Genomic DNA, 22219 nt, shown 5'->3' on the forward strand with positions numbered 1-22219 from the left:
GTTTAACTGGCCATGGAAAACAATTGTGCCCTCAAAGAAAAATTAAGCAGAAGCAAGTTTATGCTCCAGAAATGTTTACAATGAAACTAGATTTAAATCAATTTTGGTCAGATATAATCACAGCAATAAGTGCTTAAACAGCACAAACAGTTCAAACCTTATGTTCCCATTACAAAGTTATACTACAAAAAAAAAGTTTCATGGCCAATCAAAATTTGGCTATAAATGCCAAACAAGTATAAAGTATAATTATGGAAATGTTTAAGTTATTATTGGAATTCTGTATAAATATATTTTAATAAAGAAAAAAAATAAGTGCAACATTTGGGCAATCAAACATGAAATTATAAGAATAAGAAATTAAAGGGAAAGGCTAACGCACTTTCCACATGACACCAACATACTTTGGGTCTACTAGTGTCACTCTACATAGAACCACAATGACATCTAAGATTGCAAGGATACCTCAAAAAAACTCTTCCTTATCCTGCTATATCAGGACTTGGAGAGAAACAGGAATTTGAATAATTAAATGACTGAATGTATTGATAGTATAATGTAACAGTTATTTTCCACCTTTCCTAAAGGCATCTTCTATTGCTTCTTGACTGATTTCTTCAAAATCACAAGCTTGAACATACTTGTATACACCAACCAATGCCTTCTTTAAAGCATCATAACTACTGGAATATAACATTTTCTGTTTTATTTTTGATCCTTCAGGACACCTGAAAGAAGAAAAACAGTATACTAAGTAAAGAGTTTACACAATTTCAGTAATTTTATGAGCAATTTTTGTTTCCACTATTAGAAGCAAGAGTTAATTTGAATTATAGTTTACATAAATTTGTTTTCTATTAATTCTGCAAATGGCAATTTGAAAGTGTACACTGAGTTGTCTTTTTCCATAATTTTATAGTAGTGTTTCTGCAAAAAAATTCTGAATGTTCCTATTAGTTTATTCAAATTAATTCATTTTTTTATTGCTAAATGGTTTTTCAATTTTATAATGATAAATAACAAGGTTAAAACTAGAGATGCCACGAATATTCGGCTACTATTCGGTATTCGGCTACTTTTTTTAATATTCGGTATTCGGCCAAATACCGAATACCAAATCATGAAAAAAACCGCACGTATTACTCAAAAACGTATTTATTTTAATCATAAATTATTACATTTAATACTTAAAATCTATCAGTGGTAAGTTGTAATGAATGAAAACAATTTTTTCAGCATTTGTTGATAGCAAACGATTGCGTTTTTCTCAAACTATACCTGCTTCTGAAAATAGCCTCTCACTATATACACTACTGCCGGGAGACAATAGATAAATCTTAGCGAATTCTGTCAGGCTTGGATACTGTTTTGCGTTTGCTGACCACCACTTGTAAAGGTCTGCCGTCCGATCTAGGCGAACAGTTTTCATATAAAGTGATACAGTGATATTTTTTAGTAATAATTAGTAACGCAATTTGATGTAACAATGAACAAATAATGCATGTTGTGACATGATCTACTCGCAAATAAAACAAATGTGCCCGCAGTGTTGCTACCGCACCCACCGCAATGTATCAGGTCGTAACATATCACTCGCGAAATGTACACATATTTTGCCGAACATTCGGCGCTTCGGCCAAGAGCGTAGACGAATGTTCGGTATTCGGCAAAATCACTATTCGTAGCATCACTAGTTAAAACCATTTTCTCAGTAAAGTCAAATAAGCAAATAGCAAGTATTCCATTAGGTTTTGATGTGATTAACAGCAAACATCTCAAAATTTAATTTATCAAAAAGCCTTTGATAAACAAGGGCTACAATGTTCAAGAATCCAAAAGAAAAATGTTAAATACACTCATTAGATGTTTAGTTTAATATTACTGAGGACCTAATGAATAGTTGCATTTGAAAATTAGACAGATCCAATAATGCTGAAAAGTAATAATATAACACCATAAATTCATTAATTCAAACTATGTTCAAATAATAATTTCATTATCTAAAACTAGGATTAAATTCTGTTAGCCTGACATTTAAAGTTTTTTGAAAGGAAACAAATTAAAAATGAGAATTTTAAATTGCTATATCAGGTTAATTTGTCACAAAAATTATGAAAATGAATTTTGACTTTACACATACAATAATCTTATTGTACAAAAACTTTGTAGTGTGGATTATATCTTAAATTGCTCAAAGCCATATTTCAAAGCTGCTCCATGATCTAATCAAATATTTTATCAATTACATCCAAAGGCAAGCATTTACAAAGGATGGAGTGATTAGCATTTTTGGCTGAATATAAAATATTCTTGTTTTTCCTGATTATCAACTCTGCCAAATGGCAACTGATCTATATTCAGAATTGCATGCACAAAAGGCTTAACGTTTTCCAAACTTTTTCTGACTATTTCATTAGTATCACCCATAAGTCAAAAAATAAAGAAAAGTTTATTTTCAGTGTAAATTTAAAATAATGCTTAGTATTTTAAGGTACTTTTTGGACAAAAATGATGGAACTAATTTTTCCATGTCCAGGTCAATATTAGTAAGCAGTAGTCTTGAACCTATCCATATCTTAAATGGTATGTTACCAGATACAACCACATGAAGCAATTAGTAACATCTTTAAACCTTTGAACAAACTTAAGTTAATGTCCAACTTATTACACTGAAACATCAAAATGAAGAAATAATTAAAATGAAAATTAGAAATTTGGAGTTTTTCCAACTCCAAAACTTCTAATTTCATAATGTCGTCAATTTCTTCAATAGTTTTAGTTCACTCAATTCATATTATTGCAACTGTGTACTTTTTCATTACATTTATGAAGAGAAGCACAGAATATGCTTAAAGCACAGTTTACATTAAAAACAAAAAAAAATTATTAAAATGAATTATTAAATCTATCATCTTTCAATGCCTCCTTGCCTTTTAAAATTCCCTTGGGTTTTCCACCCCCAAAAGAGTGGAGTGCCCCCTTTAATAATCAAAGCAAGCAGTGTCCCCCTAATCAATAAAGATTACACACATTTATATTTTAAATTATTGTGATAAAGTACAACATTAAATCAGGGATGCACAACCTTTTCTGAAGAAGGGCCAAGTTAGGATTAAGTTTACTGACCAGGGGGCCAGACCATTTTATAACCTTTGCTGAAACAAGAAGTCTAATTACTTTAGCTGCGGGCAGTGTTGATAATCATGGGAAATTTATGACTTGACACAGTTTGAAATTTTTAAATCTAAAACTTTTTAGCGCAATCAGCTTCCTTTTAGGCATATGACTATTCCAGCTATTAATTTTCTTGGTCCAACGTAATAATTAAAAATTTTGGCATGAAAAAAATTTTCCATTGTTAGTCTATGGAAAAACTTTGTTGTAAATAATTGGTTATTATAGCTTTTGTACATTCCTTTTTGAACTTCGATTGGTATTTTCTAGTTTGAATGACATTAGGTTGACAAATAAGCATCTATTCAGAAAAGATTAATTCAAATTCAACTATACCAATCAGAATCTAGAATGTAAACAAATGCTAAAAAAAATTGTTATTTTCATGGTTTTTCAGTGCTATTTTCACTTGTTATTTGATGCTATTTAGACGAATAAGCAAGTTTTCCGAAGCATAAAATTGAAAATTCCCCACCAAAATAGAAATTTGGGTGATAACATCGGAAATGATGTTTAGCATCATTTTATTCTATTTGATTCTTCTAAAAATTGTTATAATACTATGTATTAGACTTTTCAATATTAAACCAGAAAGTGTGTTAGGGGCCGTCCATAAATTACATAAGGATTTCAACCATTCTAGACTCCCACCCACCTGTGTAACAGACCATAATATTTTCTTTGACTCCCCTCTTTCCCTATCTTACGTAATATTTTAGGCATGATTTTTTAGAAAGATTTTAACAAAATTTTTTATGAAACCCTAAAAACCTTAATTATATATTTTGGACCTTAGTTAATATGTACTATTATTTATAAAAGACTATGAACAAATTTAAAAATATAAAAATTTAATGAATTTGAATGAACAATTTATTTTAACAACTTTATTTTTTAATTTCCTTTACCTTTTAATTTAACTTTATTTTTTAATTAATCTTTTCATCATCATCATTAATCAACTTCATAATTCATTTTTATATTAATTTTTCATAAAAGAACACAAAAAATTTGACAGATCGACTAGCTAGTACACGTGTAAACAGAATCATCATACAAAACAAAACGAGAGAAGAGAGAAACCACCACACAGCCTTTCTCCCATAATAAAATGTGTAGAGCGCGAGTCTGCTAGCATTCTTAATAGAAACAGTCAAATTGAAGCTAATTCAAAACTACCACTCAACGAGATCAAAAAATAAAACTAAAAATATTACCCTCTATCCCGGAGTAAGAAATCTTAAGTCCTTGACACCCAACCCAAAATTCCTTACATAATTTATGGACAGCCCCTTAACTAGAAATAGAAAAACTTCAACCCCCCCCATTTCTCACCTCAGGGAAAGTCATAAAACAGTTGGGTGCTAATGACAGAAAGGAAACTTCTATACATAGAAACTTCAAAAGAAGGTATTTGGCCTGTACAGTCCACAGGCCACAAACATTGAAAGGGGACCGTATCTGGCCCCGGGCCACAGGTTGTGCATCCATGATTAAATCATGCCATTGAAGTCCAACATTTTTGGCAGCACCAAAGTAATGTACACACAGTATGTTCAATAAAGCTGGAAGTATATATGACAAGTAACAATTGTTTACTTCCTACAAATATAAACATCCATATACAGGTAGGCCTCTTACAACGCGGTACCTTTACAATGCATTTTCGCTCCAACGCGGTTGGAAAAATGTGGTGATTTTCTTACAATGTGGTACTTTTACAACACTGTTTACGGTATTTAGAAACTAATTATCTTTCACATAACAGAAAAATCGCAACAGATCATGTGATATGAGCCACAGTTTGGTATACAGAGCTAAAAGTCTTTGAAAACAGCTGTTTGTCGACATTGGCATGTTATTTATTCCCTTGAAAGTTTCAGGGGAAGACCGGTTTCTAGACAGATGTGCATCAGTTACCGTAAACACTCAAATATCACTAAATTTTCCATCATTTATACTGTTTCAGTAAGTGGGGACCACAAAAATGGTCCAAAACACAGTATAAACTTCTATTGGGTGTATATTTTTAACAATATAGTGAAGAAAAGTTATTTTTTGTGATTTTTACTGTCCACAAAACTGATTGAAAAAATTTTAGCCATAACAATGCCGAATGAAAAGAAAGGACTGTCGTTAAAAAGGAAATTTATAACTCTTCAAAGATAGAAATTTTGGATCGAATTAAAAATCAAGAGCGGATAGCTGATATTAGTAGGCATTTTAATTTAAATGAGTCGACTATTCGGTCGATTAAGCAATCGGGAGAAGAGATTAGAAATTTGGTCGCATCCGGATCATCTATTCTTGCGAAAAATGTTGCTAGTCCGAGAGCACCTATAATGTAAAAAATGGAACAAGCGCTAATATTATGGGTAGAAGATATGAACAAGAAACGGTTGCCTTTAAATAAAAGTGCAGTTAAACACAAAGCCTTAAAAATATTTGATTATTTAAAACAAATGGGACAGTCGTCAGCTGCAGTGGCGTAGCGTGGGTGTCAGCCACCCGGGGCGGAGGAAATTTTCGCTGCCCCCTTATTTAGGTATCTCAATTTAAAAGACTAAAATTCAGTTTCGTCACAGAATAAATAATGAACAATTCCGTGCTCATTTCAATCGGTCCGAATCGTAGGTGTGACAAAAATATGAAATGGTTCAAATTTTTACAAGATATTATTATTTATTGTGAAATTTTGCCGCCCCCACTACACTTCGCCACTGGTCAGCTGATGAAAATAGTGTTAAATTCGTGGCTACCAATGGCTGGTTTGAAAAATTCAAATAACTCCAATCAAACGCCAAGTTTCTTTTTAGAACCGAATCCCAGTTTTTGTATTGAGTTGGTGTCTCCTATAACGCAATTTTCCACAATGCAGTATTTTCAAGGAGCGTATCTACCGCATTGTAGGAGGCCTACCTGTACCTGAATTTTATACAGATGTAATGGAATAAGCCAACCAACCATTTAACAAGTCATAACTCAAAATTGAGATAGTCTTGAACAAATTATTCCTTCCTGGAAAAAACTTAAAAGTAAACATTTATCAATTGTCCAATGTAAATTGGGCAACAGAACTAAATGAACTGATAATGTGGATCAGACCTTAAGACAAGAATCAATAGCAAGACAGTTTACCACCTCTGAGACAAACCACTATCAATAACAACACACACCCAACTATAACTAGAAATACACAAAGTCAAAATTCTAGAAAAGAGAAAAATTAATGTTAGAAAAGTTAATGAGTACAGACTAAAATTAGAGAATCATTTTTTTGACAAACAAAATTTACCATTTTTTATTAGAAGATACACTGGAAAAAAAAGGCTCATTCAAAAAAATCACTATACAAAACAATTTTGAGAAAACAGTACATATTAGATTTGAATTTAAATATTTTGAATATCAAAATTATGGAAACATTTGCTATCCATAATAATTCAATAAGTGTAATATATATATAAAAATTAAGTTAATCAGAAAGAGGTTTGATCAAAAGCAAGCAGCAGTATGACATTTTCATTCATTTTTCAAAAAGTCACTTTAGCAATTGAAGCACTTTGTTAGTGTATAATGAGTGACCATAATAGATGTATTTTATGTCTCCTGCAGATTCAATCAGTGCACATGAAAAAGTGTGCTGCCAAACAAATGACAGATGCTTGTCCCAACAATTTTTTTTGCCTAAAAAAAATCTGCTTAGACTAGTACAGTTGACTCCCCTATAACACGGTAGATACGTTCCGTTCTTTATGAATCCATTTTGTACAAGTCTTTGCCAATCAGAGCTCAGCACGTATGCACTTTACGGACTACGGCTGTTTGAAAGGTTTTCTTCCATAAAATTGATTCCTAGACTAATTTGACTCAACATTTCCAAAATACATATATTTTTTTGGGAATAATCCGTATGAACTATAAACAAAAAATTGTAGGATTACTTCACTGAGTGTGCACCATTCAACGTCGCCATTGCTTAAGCTTGTTTTCGTCGCAGAGCAGCACACCAAACGGCGGGCGCAATTTCTGATAAGTTACAAAGTTGTGAAAACTTCGTTGAACTTTGGAGACATCATTAATATAAATAATTTTTATGGCCGTTGAATAAGAAATGTTTCTTCCACAAGAAATGTATAAAATTAGTGCTGTATTAGACTTATGATACCTAATTTACATACTGTACAGACGATAGTAAACTCAACTTACTCGCCTAAACTCTCCGTAGCGTGGCGCCGGACGGCGGAAAGTAGTTTGGCTGCCCGATGACGTTTTACCGAATTATAGGAGTTTTTTTTACCATGTTTGTACGGATACCGTCACAATTTTTTCGCTGTCATATAGGAATCCGAACTATAGGAGCCCGTGTTATAGGGGAATCGACTGTAATCTTGTGGAAATGTGAGGAGTTACATTTCTGCAACACTCATAACACAGGATTTAAAATAGTCATTTGAGTGTCAGAAAATTAAGAATTATGTAGGACTGATGCTGTGTACTAAATATTCTTACTTGTGAAAGAAGTTTGCCATTTGACACATTTCAGTATTTTAAGAAATGCAATGTACTGTACATAATTCAGTAAAAATTCAAAATTTTAAAAAATGCTACCATCAAATATTTAGACTAAACAAATCTCAGTACTAATCAGGATGTAAACCACCAATAACTGACACTGCCATTTAGAAGTTAAAAATTTTTAAATAAGCTAGTTGACCATCTGCACCATCTACTGTTAAAAAATTAAAAGCAGTAAGACTATTCTATAAAGGAAAGACCAAGGCTTGTCTTTAGAATAGTCTTACTGCTTTTGAGTTAGATTTAGATAGCAGTTAGCTGCCAAAATTAATCAAGATAGTGATAAAATGTATACAATACTTTTAAAAAATTCTAAGAAAAGATTCTATTTATAATTAGATACTATAAACTAGGCTATAAACATTACAAATTAGCTTTTAATTATATTTCACTTAAACTACAGGTTTGATTTTAATTGTAGATGGTAATTACTGGAATTTCATAAGCAAAATCAGAATTTAATAATAATTTATTTTAACAATAGCTAGTTTCAAAAAGATCATCTTTCAATATGGCTTGCAATATAAATATCTTTATATTACAAGCTAGCCATATAATTGTTTATCAACATATCAAAAAACAGATTGAACAGTAGCTAACCATTGATTTTATGAACTGCCTTTTAAGAAACTTCCACTGTGCACTACTACATTTATATTTGTCATAATTAACAAAATAAGAGTATCAATTTAGTAAAACTAGCAAAAACTCAAAACAATCTATAATAAGTCAGATTAAGAGTACCATGTACCATAAAAAGTTGTTAGAAAACGCAATTTGTATACAGATCATACATAAGCACTGAGCACTTAGAAAATCAGTTCTGGAACAAATATAGGCAGTCACACATTCAGATTATTGCAATTTATATCATTACCACACCAATAAAAATTACTAAAATTATCTTACCAAGTCATAAGAACAAGCCTGTCCACAGACATAGAAGTTTTCTCATGAGAACCTTCTACAGGCATTGGTGCTGGAAAATCAAAAACACAATAACGGCATTCTGTCTTGAATTGTTGCATTGTATCCAGGAAGTCGCTGTAAGTAGCATTACGTGGTCCTGTTGATTCGACATCAATTACTTTTTCATCTTTTATATGATAGATGATAAAACGATATTTTTTGTCTTTCTTCACTTCTTCGTAGACAGTTTTTGCTTCAGTTGATACAGTTACACCAGAAGACTAAAAAACAAACATTTAAAATTATTCATCTTGTATTAAGTTCTTATGTGTATATCCAAATATTTTGAACTTTCAAACTATTTTAGATATAACAGTAGATACCACACTAAATCAATATGATCAAAATCGGCAATTCTCAAAACAAGTCAAAACTTAAACCCAGAACTTATTGTATCATCTTCAGGTAAATTATTCTGATAGTTCAAAAGAGCTTAAATATGACTAACATATTACAAAGATTGTGCATTATTCTTAACTAGGGCTTTTAGTGTTGAATATTTTGTCTATTTTTACAACATACAATAGCTTGTAATTATTAAATTGCTGAATTTCTTAATTCAGGTTAGCTGTTAAGTAATTGTGAAATTGTATAATTTATTCAGTATTTTCTTGTAAATATCATCAAATATTAAATCCTGTTAAGATTTAATATTTGATTGGGCATTGTTTTAAGATGAGTCAATAAAAATCAATTTCCACTAGTTAATGAAATAAACATGAACACTAAATGTAATCTTATCTTAAATGTTCTTATACTAACTGCAAAAGAAAGTAACTACATTAAGCAGATTTTCTCTCTCAGCAGAATCTGGTTAATGATTAAAATTCATAGATGTCATGTTCACACCGAATGCTGCTAGCATAATACACATGCTTTTTTGCCACTACATTCAACCAATTTCTGATTTTCCTATCAACTAAAAATGCATCTCAGCTTTTCAAAAAGCTATTTTCTTTTTGCATTACACTGGCAATATTATTTGCATCTTAAGGTCTTTCAAACTAACTTCTTGGTTTTGGTAAATTGATAGAACAGTGCAAATTATGTGCATATATTAGTCATTGACAATGAAGAAAGACTGTTCTTTGCATAAATATGCTGTTTACTTAATGACTAATCCCCTATTCACAGAAAAAAAAGCACCCAGAAATTAAGGTACTGGAACAAAGACAATACCATTACAACTGTCCTCAAACATCTCAAAGTACTATATGAAAGTACTATATTGCTCATCTGAATGATATTAAACATTTGTATAGCTAAACGTGGCACAAAAGCAAATCATTGGTTAGCAGAGTTAAGTGGTCACACAGATCAAAATTATTTGACCAAAACACTGTGCAACAAAATGGGTTTTTTACAGAATATTAAGAATGAGATGTACAAAGAATGAGATGGCTTTTTAAAATAAAATACAAAAACATTGCACATTATATATACACCTAATTGTTTTTAAGCATTAAGTCGACAACTTTCTGGAGTTTATTCCATTTTTCTAGAACTTGGAGAAATTACACTATCAAGAAAGTTATACAAGTTTTATCAAGCAGTAAGTTTAGATTGCAAAAGGAACACATCTTTATAGATAAAAGATAAGATCTTTCTTTGAGTGGACATCACACAAGCACTTAAAATAAAGACAAGCAAGCTATACAAGTCTTAATAGTAAAACAATTATGCAAACCAACTGACTCCTAATTTTCCTATCAACTAAAGAGAATTGACATAAATGCACAAAGTATATGAGATTCCAGTTTGAATCTATTGTACAGATGTCTTCTTAAATACTATATTTTAGGCACCATAGAAAAAAAAAATTAGCAACAAGTTAAACTTTCCCAGCAACATTTTTTTATAATAGATGGCACCAAAGTTTTTCAACAACATTATTATTTTTAACTGTTATAAACTGGTAAAAAGCTTCATTTTCAGGTTAGGAATGGATTTTATATAAAATTGCAAATGCTAATGAGTAAAATTGTCACCATGTCCAATCCTACCAGAGATACAGTAGAGCGTCGTTTATCTGAAAGCTGGTTATCCGAAACGTCCGTTATCCGAAAGCATTCCAGTTGGCAAATTTAAATTTTTGCTAGTGCTGTGGCGCTGCAATCTTCGGCTATTTCTCGGGCTACTCAAATATTTTACGTTTTTGATACTAAATTAACATCTGAAGTATAATTTTTTATTGTTTTTATATTTTTCAATAAATTTATTTTGTTTGTACAAAATAAAAAAATAATTTTTAACAATACAATAGTCTTCGTTAGGCTTAACATCGACGAAAATTCAACTCGAAGCGACACGCAATGGAGAGAAATTTCAACATGGGATAAATTAATATATTTTTTCGTACATGATTTGTTATCCGTACCACCCCAGTCCCCAATTGATTCGGATAAACGACGCTCTACTGTATACTGTACACAACTCTCCTTATCTCCCCACCCTGACCTTTAATTACCAGAATTTAATAGCATCAATCCCCCAATAAACAAACCTCCCTGCAAAATTTCAAATTTTGACAAAAGCACAGAATATACAAGAAAAACATCCATTAAAATTTTATATAGATTGATTTTTCCTATTTTTCAGACAAAAATAATGCTTGCTTACAAGTTGTTTTAGACTAATTAGATTGTGGCTTTCAATCCACAGATTAAAGCACAAGATCTAAAACATCTATGATGGATTGATATAAAAACATCCCTACTTATTAGTCATCTCGTATTATGCATTTTATTTGGAGGGGAGAAACTTTCACATGGACAAAAACTGCAAATATCCAATATTTAAAAAGTTTAATACTATATTTAACAATAAATTACACTAAATTACTGCTTACTTTTATTGAGCATTAAAATTAGACCTGATGAAACAAAACTGGAACCATGTCCAAATACATTCAAATTCAAAAATCAAGTATAGTACTTTTCAAAATTAAAAACATCTCATTTGGCTATTTAATAAATTGACTTTTTTGTCAATTTAATCAAGTTAAAATTTTTAAAATAAATTTTTTTAATGCCTTCTCACTAAACAAAAATTTATATTTGTAATAACTTATTTTGCATCCTGAACTTGGTAATAAGTTTAATCAATTTTTAAAATGAAATTAGAACACATTTTAAATTCTTGGGCAAGTATGCATGAAGTCTAAAATTTTCAAAATACATGGAAGAAAATTGGATATAATAGCTTAATAAATTTAAGACAGTTTAAGACAAAATTTGCCTTTAAAATGATTCATACATATTAGGTACATTTTTATACCTAGTCATATGCTCAGAACAGTTTCATAAACTAAAAATTTTTAAACTGAAGTTTGCTCCAGCCTCTAGCTCACAGGTTCCCAACCTATGGGTCGCGACGGGCTTTCTGTGGGGTCGCCAACTTATACAGTTAACTAAAAAAAAAATGTTCACTATAATGCAATTTTTATTTTTAATGGTGTCTTCAAGTTTGAATAATTTGATATACAGTCGATCCCCCTATAACACAGGTTCCTATAGTTCGGATTCCTATATGACGGCGAAAAAATTGCGACGGTATCCGTACAAACATGGTAAAAAAACTCCTATAATTCGGTAAAACGTCATCGGGCAGCCGAACTACTTTCCGCCGTCCAGCGCCACGCTACGGAGAGTTTAGGCGAGTAAGTTGAGTTTACTATCGTCTGTACAGTATGTAAATTAGGTACCGTAAGTCTAATACAGTACTGTAATTTTATACATTTCTTGTGAAAGAAACATTTCTTATTCAACGGCCATAAAAATTATTTATATTAATGATGTCTCCAAAGTTCAACGAAGTTTTCGCAGAAAAATAACTTATCAGAAATCGCGGCCGCCGTTTGGTGCGCTGCTCCGCGACGAAAACAAGCTTAAGCAATGGCGACGTCGAACGGTGCACACTCGGTAAGTAATCCTACAATTTTTTGTTTATAGCATAGTTTATACGGATTATTCCCAAAAAAATATACGTATTTTGGAAATGTTGAGTCGAATTAGTCTAGGAATCGATTAATTTTATGGAAGAAAACCTTTCAAACACCCGTAGTCCGTAAACTTCACACGTGTCGGGCTGTGATTGGCAAGGTCTCCTAAAACATCAATTTCATAAAAAACGGAACGTATCTACCGTGTTATAGGGGGGTCGACTGTATTTTTTAAAAATTAAAATAAGTGTAATCTAGGTACGCTATTCCGTCACAGTTGGTTGAATCATGTGTTGAGAGTTTGAGAGGAATAAATTAAATGTTGAGAATGACATGAGGTTGGCGTTAACAAAAACTCACCCGCGAATTTTAAGGCTGGTTAATAACATACAATTTCAACAATCGCATTAAATTATTAGACATAATTTAAAATAAAATTATACTAAAAAATTAATTGCGCTGTTTTTTAATTACCTTATTAAAAATGTCTTTTTCAATAGTATCGGGGTCGCGGGTCACTTGGCTTTTATAAAAAGGGGTTGCCACCCGAAAAAGGTTGGGAACCGTTGCTCTAGCCAATTTATATGATGGAAAGCAAACTTTATGCATTCTAAGGAAAAAAATTGATTAAAAAAATGGAAAAACTTGTATGAAGATATTTTTGTAGATTTTTTTCAATTAAAAAACTTTTGAATTGTTCAAGTTAACTTTACAAAGCAAGCAAATATCAAAAGAGAAAGGTACCACATTTAAAATTTTAGCAGTTAAATACAAAACAGATGGACACTCCACTATCATTCTGGCTCTTGAAGTTACCACTATTTAGTATAAAAACTTTTGAAAATAACCAAGTCAACACTCAAAGTTTTTTAATTTGTTATTAATGGAAAGAAACATTCTTACAGGTAGGGAAGAAAAACTGATTGTTGACTTAATTTGCATGCTGAAATGAATCTTATAAAATTTTAGGACATTTTTTTACTATAAGTTAAATTTTACTCACAAAAATCTATTACATATGTGTAATTTAACAATTTTCTACAAATATTTTGCTGGGTACAACTAGTTAAGAATTGCTATTGGTTGAAACATAAGCCCAGTTTTGCTTAGTAAGCAAAATAAAATAGTTGAAGTTTTATAAAGGAAGATCTGAATAATAATTTGAATATAAGAATGGTGTCAACTTCAGGCATTAACTACTTAATAGAGAGGTTGAGGCGCACGTTTTAAACGTGTAAACGTGTACGTGTTACGTTCGGCGCTGCTTTCCCGTAAGCCTAAAAGTTTGACAATGGTGTTTGGATAGTCGGTGGAATCACGCTCGACATTCCAAACACCATCGTCAAACTTTTAGCCTTACGGGAAAGCGACACCGAACGTCACACGTACACGTTTACACGTTTAAAACGTGCACCTCAACCTCTCTAATATTAGGCAGTTAATTGTAATTAAACTAATTAAGTTATAAATTTAACATGAATTTCCAATTTTAAGAAATTAGCAAGCCAGAAATAGAACTATTCAGTTAATAATGTTAATTAATGTTATTGCAAAGACAATGCATCAATAAACGTTGTCTATAGACTTGACAAACTAAGCATAAAAACATTTCTTGCACAAAAATAAAATATTGTACCCAGATTAATACTTTAAGTGGAAGACATTCATTCTGAATTATCAAATTCTAATTTAGCATTTAACAATAAAAAAGTGAGCAGATTAAAATTTACAAGAAATTGTGATGCATAATCTAAGATATCAAGGTATCCTGGTTCAGCAATTTGTGGTTTATCTGGGATTTTTAAAAATCAAATCAATTTTGCTATTCTTTGTCTTATATTTTGAATTTTATATCTAACCTATTGTAATATGAAATATACACTACTTGCTCCAACATTCTAAATATTTAATATATAAAACTTATGCTAAAATGTACTTGACATGAATTATCAAAGTTTAATCATACAATTACCAAAATCAATAGGTTAAAAATTAAAGCAACTTTAAATTGAGAAATTGAAAAAGCAACTAAAACATGGTTTTTTGGTTTTTCTGCCATATTTTTGAACAGAAAAGAAGAAATAGATCAATGTTTATGTAACAAGTCAAAAGACATGAAATTATTAGTCGTTGTCTCTAGCAGCTCTTTTGTATACAAAAATCTCTTAATATAGCAATTCTAACATGAATCTGCCAGATAAAATGGATAGTCTTAGAATTGAAGAAACAGTACTTAAAAGCATTCTGTACACTCTTATAAAAAATGTTAATATACAGTGGTACCTCAGGATATGAAATTAATTCGTTCCGAAACTGAGATTGTATCATGAAAATGTCGTAAGGTGAATCATTTTTCCCCATACGATTACATGTAAAACCAAATAATTCGTTCCAACGAAAAAACACTCAAATTAAAGCTAAGTAGTACATTAAAAAATAATAAATATAGTAAAGAAAACACTGAAAAATGCATTTTGTAGTTGTAAATGTATAAATAACCATAATAGAATAATAATTAATTTAAAAAATATATAGTTTTATTTGCACTTTACTTTTGATGATAGACGAAGGTGGCAGTGTAAACTGATGGCAAAGGAGGGGAAGAAGGGAAATGTTACTAAAATCTAACCTACATAACATAATGTAACAATAACTTAAAAATAACTTAGATGTTTTATATTTTTTGTTTTAATTTTTATTCACTGCTTTTTACTTTATTTCCTTCACTTTCACCAGCGCTTTCACTGGATAGAGGTGGCTTGGTTAAATATCTATCCAAAGAGGTTTGGCTTTGCCTACTTTTTAAAATGTTTATAAAATGACTTAGGCAAATGCGATTACTCCATGCGGCAATACCGCCAGTGTGAACCTTTTCGGGATGTTTCTTTTCAATAAAAATCAGTCACTTTCTGATAATACCTCAAGATTTCCTTCATCGAGCGAGATACTTCCACGACGAAGCAAACACGCGGACCGAGACCAATGAACAGAAGTGAATAAAAATGGCGCTGCGAACTAATGTAACGTTGTATGGTGAGTTTTAGTTCGTATCGTGGAGCAAAAATATGTTCGAATTTCGTGTTGTATCCTGAAAATTTCGTATGCTGGGGCGTTCGTATCCTGAGGTACCACTGTACATACATTGAAAATGCTTTGTCTAATTGCAATCTGTTAAGTTAAATGTACAGTCTAACAAGTATAAACACCTTTTTTTTTTTAAATTAAATTTATTACTACAGTCGACCCCCCTATAACACTGTTGATTTTTCCGTTTTATATGAATTTCATGTTGTACGAGTCACTTATATTTTACAAATGCGTGTACCAGGCTGTGAATGGCTCACGTATTTGTAAAATCTAAGTGACTCGTACAACATGGAATTCGTATAAAACGGAAAAATCAACAGTGTTATAGGGGGGGGGGTCGACTGTACTTAACATAAAAGTTTTATAAGACGATTTTATATATTAACCAGCAGATGAGCCCGGCATTGTCAGGGCAAAAACAACAACAAAGATTGTTTTGTACTTCTAATCCTTCTATTCTAGTAGCCCGGGAAACCCCCTAGTGGGCATTCTATAGCAGTGGCATCATTCCATGGTATAAATAATAAATTCCTATTACAAATAAAAATAATACTGAATTTCTCATGGTGTACCCTACTAAAACACAGCCAAAAATGCAAAAAAAAATCACATCAAATAATAATATACTGAATTTATTGTTATTTCAAATAGCTAGGGACACCTCTAGTGGCCATTTTTGGCATAGTGACAAAGAATTTGGTTTTTCAGCTTTATATAGTTAGATTAAATTATTTATACAAAGTTTTATAAGTATAAAATAATTACATCACTTTACCAAAATCTAAAATATTGTATAACTAACAAAATTATAAACAGTACTAACAACAATTAAAAATTGTTTTAATATTTTGAAACCCCACCTTTTGATGAAATTCATTAAAATATTCTATCAACATTGAGTTTACTAATTTTTTAATTTTTTCTTCAGTGCCTCCCACCTACCATAGTTTCCAATTTTAGTTCATTTACAGTTATACTGATTGTTTCCTCTATAGACAGCAAATGTTAGACAGCCTGATAGATTTTTTGATGGGATTCCTATCTGGACTTCTATAGACGGCTAATCAATTACAGTAGAGCATCATTTATCCGAATCAATTGGGGACTGAGGTTGTTCGGATAACAGATTATGTACAAAAAAATATATTAACCTATCCCATGTTGAAAATTTTCTCCATTGCGTTTGTTTCATTTTTAGGAAGCTTGATTATTTAGGGTTCTCCAAACAGTCATATATGATATTTTGGTTGTAGCCATCTGCAGCTTCCCTTGATGACATGTTTTTTATTAATTTAAATACTTTTATGTCTGTCGGTTATGCTTTTAGGTCTACCAGAACATTTAATTTTGCCATAACGTTATTTTTGCTGTAAAAGGCCTTACAGCAGATGTAGAACGATTCACACTAGCTGCTACTTGTAATGACTTGCCAAATCCATGTACTAGATGTATTTTGTGAATTTCTTGTTCTATTAGATTGCAACCATGAGGCATTGTTTCAAATCCTTTCAGCATTTCTAAACATTGTTTAAATTGCCACTGTATTTGATTTCAAAACTATTATTGCCCTCTATTGGTTAATAAGAAAAGCAACAAATTACTAAACATTACTAATTTAACAGGCATAAAAATGAGAAACTAGTAATTTTGTTACAGTCCAAAATTACTAGTTTAAAAGTTTAACTTTTTAATCATTTTAATATAAAAATTAACCAAAATGTATTAAATTACATTTAGAACCTGCAGCTATAAGTAATTTTTAGTTTTTTTTTTTACCTAAAATTTAAAAAAAATTCAAAAAACAGGCATGTTTAATGTTTTGTTGCAGATTTTATAAAATACTAGCTTACCTGTCGCACATTGTTGCGATCTCAGAAGAAACGAAATTCAAGCAAACTCATTATAATAAAATTCAATTTACATTTTATCATTTTTATTGAAACTTATTATTTTTCATTGGAAAAACATTTCAAAGCGTCGTTTCAACTCTATTTATTGGAGTGCTTGTGGATACACAATATTCTTTGTTTTTCCGTCTGGTAAATCAGACGAATAAATCAGAACGAATAAATCAGAAGTCCTGTGTTTCTTTATGCAGCGAGAGTGTAGCAAAATGATGTCAGAAGCAGTGTTGGCCAATTAGAAACCAGTTTCAGTGTGTTCACTGTAAAGCACTTCTCGAGCACTGCATAAAGAAACGCGGGGAAAGTTTTCCGACGCATGAGCTGGCCACACAGTTGTCTATGCGAGAAGCACGGATTCTCCAAAGTTAGCCCACACACTTGCAGCGATTGTCAGAAATGCGATAGTCCCCATTTTTATATATATATTTTTTAATCCTTTACAATTTTAATTATTTAATTGCTCCTTCCTCTCTTCCTTAACATGTGAAATTTCTGATAGTTGGATAATAAACCCTTTTATTGTAATTTGTCTTTTTAAATCATTTTGAGTTGATATTAAAATTTGGAAAAGGGGATCCCTAGATCGGTAAAACAGGCAAATTTCTTCCTACGACTTTGGTTGTTGTTCGGGATACAGTTAGTTTTAACAAAGTTCAAGCGAATACGTAATTATCAAAAAAAAGTTGAAATAAAGTGATTAAACAAAAATTATTACAAATATCGTAAATAACAGTTCACAAATGCATATATAAAGATATTTTTAGGAGGGGAGAAATGGTCTTCACAATTTGAAATCCATCGATCTGAGGATAAAATGCTCGTACACACTCGCGCCATCTATCGTAGGATAAATGTACTATGCCAGAAACCTTCACAGGAGTATATTAAACAACTTCCCAAAGTTTCATGGCAATTGAATAAACAGTGTGGTAATGCATGAAGGACAGACACACACACACACATTCATTTTTATATATGTAGATTTGATTAGTTGCTTACAAAGGCAACATTTAATAAAATATTTTTGAAGACCTTCAATAAACTTCTATAAAATTAACAAAAAGGTACCATTTAAAATTAATTTTATTGATATAAAGTAAAGACTAATGATGTAACTACCAAACACTTAAGGATTAAAAAATGCCTATTCAATACTTAAAGCAAGCTTTTCTATTAATTTTTTAATGAACTATTGAATTAGACTTTAAATAGATCTTGTTTATATAGTAATTCAAATACAGTTTTCACAATTTTTTAAATTTGCAAAGCAAACATTTACAAAATAACCATTTTGAAAAGCTGAAACTGATGCCAGCTTAAAATTGATAATTTTATACAATTTACACAAAAAAATCTAATTTAACTTTTTTAATAGCATTTATTTTGACACAGTTCAATATCAAGTTTATTTCATTTAAAATATGGTGGATAAAGATAATTTCTTCATTTTTATAAAGTCTAGAAATATCACAAAGGCTATTTGTAAAAACTATTCTGATCCGATTATATTCTAATAATTCACATCTCACTTCTATTGTCATACAGTAAACAAGTTTTCTAAAGAGATCTTCAGAAGAAAATTACTTATTTAAAGTGAATGAAGTTTGAAAATTTTAATTTTGTGTCTTCAGATACTGATATAGGAAGTTCTATATCCAAAACTTGCATAATTCAGAAAAATTTCTCAAACTAAGATTCCATTAACATATCTGCAACACATTTATACCATGACAATTAAGACTTAATTGCAATATGCAGTCAGTGTCAATACTGATATTTTTAACTTTTTATAATCTTAAACATTAACCCAAAATTCATAATTCAGCTAAATACCCATAGGTTATTTTTAGACCAGTGGTCATCTACTGTCCACCAGTATCCATGATCATGATTCAGATGGTCTCCAGACAGATTTGTCTTTCCAAAATGCAATTTTTTGTTAAACCAGAGAAAAGAATATTTTCACATATTGCATCTCTTACATTAGGTTATAGATGGGGTGAAAAACCTTTTTGAACCCATGTGCCACATAGTAAGCACACTTAGCTTTAAAGATGTTTATGCATGCCCAAGTTTTAGACTTCAAATAACAATATTTAAATAAATCAAACACACACACACTAATTAGAATAAATGCAAAAAAAGCTAACTGAAAAAAGGATAATCAGGAAATAAGCCTGAAGGATAATTGAAAAAGACAGATAAATCAAAATCATGTGATATGTTGCATACCAGATGACTTCTCCCTATATGCCACAAGTTTACCACTCCCGGGTTATAGGATAGACAAAACATGGCACATACATAAAGTGATATTTACAAGATAAGGGAGTGGCAGGGAATAATTTGGTTTATCTTACATGATTTAAGTCGGTGTTTTCCAACCTTTTTTGTGCTATGCCCCACCTAAGCCTTTCTAAAATTCTTTTGCCCCCCTAACATGTACAGCAGCCACACAGTTAACAAACTCTGGAAGAGTCCATTTTCAAATTGCCCCCGTGGGGCATAGGCCCCATGTTGGGAAACACTGATTTAAATGGTCGGCAGATCAAAACCATTTTAGACTAGACTACAGTTCAAAAATCAAGGTCTAATTGGAGAATGTCCAGAAACACTACCCACAAGCAATTTTAATTTAATTTGTATTATGAGGAGTTAAAATCAAAATGATGCATATAGGACAACTGGTAATGCAGATACATAGCTACATATTTTTCTGCATAGTTTGAGATTAGTGTTTGGAAGAAAAGATTTGTAATTATTAAATTTAACACAAGATGGCAGCATTGTCTACCTCTATTCAAAGTTCCAATTAAATTCACAACTGTAGCCTAAGAAATCTGACTTATTTTACATTACATAATCTTAAAAAATCCAGCAAGTTCACTCATTCAGCTTTACAACTACTGCATATTTGTACTGTTGCATTATTTCTAAATTTTTGCCATAACTTTAAAATACTTGCAATTAACCTTGCAATATTTGATATGCTGGTTGGAAGACCTAGTACTGTACAGTACTGTACATTATAGTTTGTAAGCTGATAGTATGCTGGTGCCTTAACATGAATACAGTATCACAAATTTTTGCAGTTTACCGCTACACAATATGAAAATACAAGTTCCACTTAGTGCAATGACTCCAAAGACACTATAAAGAAAAGCAGTATTAATAAAACAGCAAATAAGTCAATGTAGACTTATATTCTGAATATGGTATCATTTGCAGTTATTATAGATTTAATAATTGCAAATGATTATGATTTCCCAAACCAGAAATTGAACATCAGACAAAACTATTAGTCTCGGGATCAGAGTCAACCTGTAATATACAAAAAGTTCATTAGTACTATAGCCAAGCTACCCGTAAGAGGCTAAAAACGATACGAGCATAGCTTATCTTCAGTATGCAAAATTACTAAAAGTATTCCCGAAGAGAAATATTGGTATTATAATCCCTCAGAATATAAGACAACATATTCCTGAATGTTTTAAATAAATTAAAATAATGTAATCAATTTCAACAAAATTACAGAATTGAAATTGTATTAAGTTTTGCAAAATTATTTACTTTTATTACATTTGAAATCTTTTGAATTTATAAAACGGAAATTTTTTTCCCTTTATCAAACCTTAGTCACAAGTTACTCAAGGCTAAATTTAAAAAGGGATATCAAAATATATTAATTACTACATTCGACGTGTGCATTAATTTTTATAAATAGTCTTTTTCGAATCGGCATTAAGTCTTCTTTTGTCCTTCGATTAACTAAATAAATGAATTGAAGACAATGATCCCGAACATATTTTCCATTCCACCTTGAAATTGCGGTATGCAAACTTCATATACAAATGGAGAATTAAACCATATAATAGTTATGATGCAATATAAAGTGAGCTTTGGGCAATTTATTTTGAAAATATTTACTCTCTCTTTTAAAACCAAAACTGTGAAAGGGGGGAGAATAACCAATCCAAATTCAACTGGCTTCGACCTGTTAAGCCTAACTTTTATTTATGGCAGTTACGTGTATAAACTGTCTCGTAATTTTTACTTATATAATTGTAATACAATAATGAAATTAATAGAATAAATATTTTAAAAATTCTTACCATTTCTTATGCTTAAATTCCACTTTTTTTCTAACAAAACAACTCAACCCACAACGCCTCCGATCTTATGAAAGGAAAAGATGACGATTTACTCCCCTGTACGTATTCATCCGACAGCGGTGCCCCGTACACTTTAACAGATTATTTCATTGGTCGATTTAAAATAAGTCATGATGTTAAACTGACGTCACGCATTTTAACCAATAGATTTCTTTATTACAAATGACCGGTAAAGGAATAATAATCTAAAGTTCGGAAACTTCTTTAATCTTAAATGTAATATGGAAAACACATGAATATAATTAGGAATATTTTAATGTAAATAAGAAAGAATTTAACAAAAAGCGATTCGAATTTTTATCAATCGGTAAGGCACTATTTATTATTGGGGTGTTGTAGTGTAGAGATGAGTCAATGACTGTGATGTGGCCGGATCGGACGTCACCGATCACGTG

General features: G+C 31.0%; 1 protein-coding gene across 1 annotated transcript; it reads right to left on the minus strand.

The window, feature by feature from the left end:
• Nucleotides 1-412: 412 nt before the first annotated feature.
• Nucleotides 413-21917, minus strand: LOC111638191 (cofilin/actin-depolymerizing factor homolog). The gene is made up of 3 exons (XM_023383864.1): nucleotides 21765-21917; nucleotides 8662-8942; nucleotides 413-728 (listed from the first exon to the last, which is right to left on the minus strand). Exons 1-3 carry the CDS (start codon nucleotides 21765-21767, stop codon nucleotides 566-568), a joined length of 447 nt encoding a protein of 148 aa, XP_023239632.1. The 5' UTR covers nucleotides 21768-21917; the 3' UTR covers nucleotides 413-565.
• Between the last annotated feature and the right edge of the window lie 302 nt (nucleotides 21918-22219).

Source organism: Centruroides sculpturatus, unplaced genomic scaffold, assembly GCF_000671375.1.
Source record: "Centruroides sculpturatus isolate CEXI.00-Female unplaced genomic scaffold, Cexi_2.0 scaffold1127, whole genome shotgun sequence".
Classification (NCBI taxonomy): domain Eukaryota; kingdom Metazoa; phylum Arthropoda; class Arachnida; order Scorpiones; family Buthidae; genus Centruroides; species Centruroides sculpturatus.